Source organism: Camelina sativa, chromosome 13, assembly GCF_000633955.1.
Source record: "Camelina sativa cultivar DH55 chromosome 13, Cs, whole genome shotgun sequence".
Classification (NCBI taxonomy): domain Eukaryota; kingdom Viridiplantae; phylum Streptophyta; class Magnoliopsida; order Brassicales; family Brassicaceae; genus Camelina; species Camelina sativa.
In genome coordinates, this window is record NC_025697.1 from 23,238,991 (window position 1) to 23,245,250 (window position 6,260).

A 6,260-nucleotide genomic window follows, 5' to 3' on the forward strand; every position below is an offset into this window, starting at 1 on the left:
AGAAGAGAAAGATGCATAACTACGAAACAAAGAAGGCTGAGAACGAACGCAAAGTTAAGAACTGCATCAAGGGGATAGAATCTGTAAGAAACATAAACAGGGAAAATGAGACCCAAAAAAAGAGCTAAGCACTTTCTGCTTCTAGGAAAGAGAAAGCCAGAAAATGAACCGTTTAAACTCACCAAATGCCAGAACGAGGGAGGCTAGTTTACCAGGAGAAGAGGAATGCTTAACAGCCTGGCTGAAGAATTCGATAAAACTAGGAAGCAAGACTATAACATCCAACAATGTCTCAAAGAAAGTATAGAACTACAGATATAAAAATAACGGTGAAGAAATCAGCAAATATAACTCATTCAAGCACCATAAGATTAAAAACGGAAAGGGGTTTGTACCAGAAAGAGAAGGAAAAACTTGTAATTGCGCGCTCCAACACAATTGACAATCCAAACACAGTGATGATCCATCTTGAGCACACATCTTTGACCTGCACAACAAAAAAGAGTAAAGCTTTCTTCTTTTATCACTAGAAACCTAAGCAGAAACACATAGTATTATTAGCAAATCAGATTTCAACTTACACACAGAACAATGATGGCAACGAGGCGGCTTAACATTACGGCATTTGGTACAGTAACCTAAAGAGCCAAAAGCTCCTTGGTCTGTTGAAGTACCAGCCTCCAAACTGTCACCACCTCCCATCTCTCTTCTGAAATGCTCAGGAACAGAACCTGGGTCTGTAAAAACTGTTGCGAAGTAGCTCCACAACAACATTATCAGCTGCAAAGGAACCAAGCAAGCATCATCTCATCAGAGAACTCAAGAGAGATAATTTCTATAACAATTTATGGTCTTTAACAATGATCTGTTCATGGCTAAACCCATTGCATATTCTCGTTTTAGGGGTTAAGCAGCTAAAAAGCTTAGAACTTTTAATTCAAGAGAAACAAAACCAAATCTGAAATGTTTAGACTTTGAGAAAATATTTACCAGGAAATGGAAAACAAAGATGATTAAGATTGCGAGGGCAGAGAGAGCTCCATGGTCGCCGCGGATCAAGATCGGCCACCATGTGGTAACGACGACGGCGTAGTAAGATACAGCAACAAGTGCGAAGACGAGAAGAATCATGAAATAGCCGAGAACTTTCAGACCGGAGCAGAACCGGAAAAGGTTCATCTCCAGCCGAGTCAAAAGGGAAAACAGGGACAGCTCTTCGCGTCCGAGCCGGAAACAACCGCCGTAAAATATCCGGAGCCACGGTTGAGGAATCGGAGTTTGATTGCTTCGGTGGACGACGGTTAATTAGATTCTATCGCCGTTGTGGAACTAACTTTGGTAAATCATACACATTCAAAGTAGGTAACCTTCTTCTCCATACAGAAGGTTTCATCATAGGTTTATAAGGCCCATTAAGAGGCCCAAATAGATAAAAACAGCGGTGATTTGTTTTATCAGAGCCGCCACGTGTACTGTTCGGTGGGGGGCTTTTAAAAAAAGATGCAGCAATCTCCACAGATGATTCCGATGGTTCTTCCTTCATTTCCTCCTACTAACATCACTACCGAACAGATCCAAAAGGTTTTTTGCTTTTTTACTTTCTCTTTGATTATGTTGGTTTTGTAATGATGTTGCTGAGTAGTTTGAACTGTTTATGTAATGGTTCCTGAATACAATTTGTGTGGGAGAAGCCAATAGCTTCGTATGATTTGTCTTACACAAGTGTGTTTTTTTATGTCAATCTTAGTTAAATCAACTTGATTTTATGTCAAATATTCTAATATTAGTAGTGTTGATAAATAATTAAATGAGGATTTAAACTGTGTTAACACAAATTTAATAATATTTTATTAATTTCAACATGTTCTCTTTATAAATCATCTACTATATAACCACATTATATAGTATTTTAGAATTTTTTAATTTTACATATTCATAATAATTAAATTTTTATTAAGTTTATATATGTTAATTATAATATTTAAATAATTGTCAATCGAAGTTTTTCTTACTTTAAGAATCAAAACTTACAGATTTTGGAAAACAAAATAGGAATCAAATTATTTTTTTCTTTGTTTACGAAGGATTCAGATATAGAATATCTTCATAACACAACATAATGTATGTTAAATATATGATAGTTTCTATTTTCATATTGATTGTTGTTATTTTTTTAATTGAAATAAAATGTAAAATATTTAGGAAACAAAATCTAGAATAATGTTAGTTTTGGAAAAAATTTAGGGATTAATGTTGTAAATAACTTTTTAAATAAACAAAACTAAAATGACATAACACAAAATGTACTTCAAAAATGTTAATAAGATACTCCGCTTCATTTCGGTTTAGTTAAGCTTTAATAGCTTCTTTTCTAATCCGTAGTTTTAGTGATGAAGCCAAAGTTAGTATGCAGCTTACTTTAAAACCAGTCATAATAAAACTTAATTATATAAATACTTGTTCCAACGTGTTTTCTTAAATAAGATAAAAATCTATCATGAAAAAGGAAAAAATATCATACATACGAAATGTGATGGGACTTAAAGAGCCGGCCAGGAGTACAAGCAGGACAAACAAGTGCTTGCGACCGTCAGATAATATAATAATTAATCGGTCATTTTTTTAAAAGTTGTCTTTCTTCTGCTGGTAAAGTAGTAGGTTTTTGATGGTCTGCACGTGAGTTCGAATCCCAACCCCCTATTCCCTGGTTATACAACCATTTTTTTGTAAAAAAAATAGCTATAATTTTTTAAAAAACAATTAGACTTGCGGCCTATAAATACTCAGCGCCGGCTCTAAACTTAAATAATATATTTGACACTAACACTTCCCTCACGCTCAAATATGACCATCTAAAGCGTGAGCATATGTGAGAACAACATCATAGCCCAATAATCAACATGTTCTGATACCATATTAAATTCGGACTTTACAATTAGATTCTAATTCAAAACCAATTTACAATGGGTGTATTAGCCCTAACGATTTACATATTATTTAAGTCCCATCACATTTTCCAATATCGGATCTATCTCCACAAAATATAAGCTATCACAGTTGCTCTTTGGTCGTATAAAACGGAGAGCTGCTACGTTATCTAAAACTTGATTTGATTCTATCGCCGTTGTGGAACTAACTTTGGTAAATCATACACATTCAAAGTAGGTAACCTTCTTCTTCATACAGAAGCTTTCATCATAGGTTTATAAGGCCTATTAAGAGGCCCAATAAATAAAAACAGCGGTGATCTGTTTTATGAGAGCCGCCACGTGTATTGTTCGGTGGGGGACTTTTTTGTTTTTGGTCTTAAAATTTCCCAGAAACCTCGTCGGCGAAATTCAAACAAACCAAAAAAAAAGTCTTAAATTTTTGAGGATAATCCAAAATATTCAATAATTTTTTATCTTGCATTGGGGCGCTTAACAATTCTATCACTTACAATTAAATCGTGAGACGAAGGATACTTTAGGGTTTCACTGTTACAGTTTTGATTGGTGAATTTTAAAAAAAGATGCAGCAATCTCCACAGATGATTCCGACGGTTCTTCCTTCATTTCCTCCTACTAACATCACTACCGAACAGATCCAAAAGGTTTTTTGCTTTTTTACTTTCTCTTTGATTATGTTGGTTTTGTAATGATGTTGCTGAGTAGTTTGAACTGTTTATGTAATGGTTCCTGAATACAATTTGTGTGGGAGAAGCCAATAGCTTCGTATGATTTGTCTTACACAAGTGTGTTTTTTTTTTCCTGCTTTAAGTGTTTGGAAAGTTATGTTTGCAGTGAATTTGGCTTCAGAATCTGATTGTAAAGATGGAGACATTGACTGATAGTATTTTCTTGATCACTTGTTTTGTTGCTTCTTGAAGTATCTTGATGAGAACAAGAAGCTTATAATGGCGATTTTGGAAAATCAGAACCTCAGTAAACTTGCAGAATGTGCTCAGTAAGTTTTTGGATAGTCTCGTGCTCTTTTTTTATGGTATAAACTGGAATGTTAAGAATGTAAGATTGTTGATTATGTCAGGTATCAAGCTCTTCTCCAAAAGAATTTGATGTATCTCGCTGCAATCGCGGATGCCCAACCTCAGCCGCCACCAGCAGCTGTACCAACACCAGGAGCCATGACTCCCCAAGCAGTAAGTTTCTGTTTTGATCAGTGAAAATTACATCGATGTGAGAAAAACATTCGGGTTTTTTATAGTTCTTGTGAGTTTTTTTGGTTTCTGTAGATGCTTCCTCATTCGTCAGCAATGCAGCCACCACCAAGCTACTTTATACAGCAACATCAACTAGCTATGGGAATGGGAATGCCTCAACACATACCTCCAGGGATTGTCCCTCCAAGAGGTCCATTGCAATTTGGTAACCCTCATCAACTTCAAGATCCGCAGCAACAGTTACATCAACAAGCTATGCAAGGGCACATGGGGATTAGACCAATGGGTTTGAATAATAACAACGGACTGCAACATCAAATGCACCAACCGGAAACTACTACTCTTGGCCCAAACAATTGTAAAAATTTAATAACCATTTCCTCAAGGTTTTCCAGCAGTTTTGGAACTTATTGTAACATTACTGATATTTGACCTTGTTTACAAAACAGCGGGTCCGAACAATGCTAGCGGTGGAGGTAAACAGGATGTGAGCCAGAGTGCAGCTGATGAGCAAGGTGGTTCAGCTGCTAGACATGGCAGTGGTGATGCAAAAATTGAAGGAAAATGAATTGGAGGAAGAGGTAATGATGCGTTTGTTGATATTAAATAGGTTCTGCCTTTGTTTCATCAGTTTAGCTGGTAGTCTCTATGAAGGGTTTTGAGACCAGTTGAGTTTCAGTTCCTAGATTGGGGAATGGTTCGCAACTTCAGATGTATTTTATTAAATCCTTTTATCTAACGCTGTTGTATGGTAATAGTGGCTCCGGTTCAATGTGATGTATGAACCGGTTTATTAGAATAACGCTGAATTGTTACCTCTCCCGCTTTGTGAGAAATTTATTATAATGCTTGAGATTTTGATCAAATTTTAAATGCATAAAGACAAAAGCATTATCTTTTTGGTTAAGCCAGAACAAAAAACGAATGGGAAATAGACTTTCGGTTCTCATTTTTGTAAACAAACCAAACCAAATATAAACCAACAATATTTTCAACCATCCATGTGAAAGTTCACCTGAGTCTTTGTTTGCTCGATTATCATTTATCGTCAAAATCAACAACCTTACAAAAGAAGCCATGCATCGGGAAAAAGCTTGGTCTGTCTGAATAATGTGTTATCATCCATCAACACAAATTATTACTACAACCAGCTAGAGCAAATTAGCCGATCTTCAAAACCAAACAAAAAAGAGCAAATATCATCATAATGAAGGAATCCATAACGAATGAGAACGATGCACCAGAAGGCAAATCACATCACTCTTTCCAAAAGTTATTCAGGACGTGACTTGACGATGAAATTCTGGCGACTGATAGGGTTCATCACGACGGGAGGACCAGCGGTTCTTGGCCATGCTTGGAATTTCTCCTCAGTAGCAGCCCACCATTCCTTGTTAGTAATAGTTCCCGGGGTAGACCCTGAGAGTTAAAAAAAACCAAACCGATTTAGCTTTCATTTTATATCATCACAAGTAGCTACGTTGTGAGTTTTTTTTTAATTTAGAATATGAAAACTTACCTCCAAAAAGCTTATCATCAGAGATAACTTTGTCACACACGTAAGCTACTACTGCAGATCCCGCAAGTGCACCGACAATGTAAGTAGCTCTTGACATCCTTAACCTAAAAAAGTACCTAGAGACAGAGACCAAACATAATCAAGCCACTAATTCATTCATGTACCAAAGAAACATATTTACAATTAGTTGCACAAAGAGGATTAAGAATACTGAACCAGCACACACACACACAAAGAAAAGGCAAAAATGAACACAAATATCAGATTTGGAGAAGAGGAATTGAAATGAAGCTTTAAGTCAAATCTCATACATAAAACAGTTACAAAACAAAGCTGCTGAATTGAAAAAAAAATAATCTAACAATTTCTCAATCATAACGCAAACGAAGAACCTGATTGTGAATAATCTAATACGATGCGATCTACGAAAACTACTTCTACCAACAAATCTCGATTTATTTTTCTTCTCATTCCGCACTAAATAACATATATCTCTGAGCTTTGGATTTTTCAACATGAGGCCTGAGAACGATCTATTGAAACATCGACGCAGAAGCAAGACCATAGATCTCGTGAATGACC

At 36.0% G+C, this 6,260-nt stretch overlaps 3 protein-coding genes across 5 annotated transcripts in view; 1 reads left to right on the forward strand and 2 right to left on the reverse strand.

Moving 5' to 3' along the window:
• LOC104737646 (probable protein S-acyltransferase 12) overlaps positions 1 to 1,355 on the reverse strand; it is a 2,472-nt gene extending 1,117 nt beyond the window's left edge. The window contains exons 1-5 of one of the 2 annotated variants that reach the window (XM_019234931.1): positions 991 to 1,355; positions 582 to 780; positions 396 to 487; positions 183 to 309; positions 12 to 81 (exon numbers count right to left, since the gene is read on the reverse strand). In XM_019234931.1, coding sequence (XP_019090476.1) covers positions 20 to 81; positions 183 to 309; positions 396 to 487; positions 582 to 780; positions 991 to 1,179 — 669 coding nt within the window. In that variant the 5' untranslated portion in view covers positions 1,180 to 1,355 and the 3' untranslated portion in view covers positions 12 to 19. Of the gene's footprint in view, positions 82 to 182; positions 310 to 395; positions 488 to 581; positions 781 to 990 lie in introns of both variants that reach the window. The other variant, XM_019234930.1, reaches the window with a different exon arrangement.
• LOC104737647 (GRF1-interacting factor 3-like) lies at positions 1,486 to 5,025 on the forward strand. 2 transcript variants are annotated; one of them, XM_010457865.2, is made up of 5 exons: positions 1,486 to 1,581; positions 3,869 to 3,945; positions 4,027 to 4,138; positions 4,232 to 4,517; positions 4,609 to 5,025. In XM_010457865.2, the coding sequence occupies exons 1-5, from the start codon at positions 1,501 to 1,503 to the stop codon at positions 4,725 to 4,727; spliced, it is 675 nt and encodes a 224-aa protein (XP_010456167.1). In that variant the 5' UTR covers positions 1,486 to 1,500; the 3' UTR covers positions 4,728 to 5,025. The 2 variants fall into 2 exon arrangements, with proteins under 2 accessions (XP_010456167.1, XP_010456166.1); XM_010457864.2 differs by lacking the exon at positions 1,486 to 1,581 and adding an exon at positions 3,291 to 3,592.
• Positions 5,162 to 6,260, reverse strand: part of LOC104737648 — a 1,342-nt gene continuing 243 nt past the window's right edge. Inside the window, exons 2-3 of the mRNA XM_010457868.2 lie at positions 5,679 to 5,794; positions 5,162 to 5,578 (exon numbers count right to left, since the gene is read on the reverse strand). Of these exons, the coding sequence (XP_010456170.1) occupies positions 5,433 to 5,578; positions 5,679 to 5,775 (243 nt within the window). The 5' untranslated portion in view covers positions 5,776 to 5,794 and the 3' untranslated portion in view covers positions 5,162 to 5,432. The remainder of the gene's footprint in view (positions 5,579 to 5,678; positions 5,795 to 6,260) is intronic.

Coding starts and splice junctions, on each gene's coding strand:
- LOC104737647 (XM_010457865.2), top strand. CDS start 1,501: ATGCAGCAATCTCCACAGATGATTCCGATGGTTCTTCCTTCATTTCCT. Junction 3,946..4,026: donor AAACTTGCAGAATGTGCTCA/GTAAGTTTTTGG, acceptor TGATTATGTCAG/GTATCAAGCTCTTCTCCAAA. Junction 4,518..4,608: donor TACTCTTGGCCCAAACAATT/GTAAAAATTTAA, acceptor TTTACAAAACAG/CGGGTCCGAACAATGCTAGC.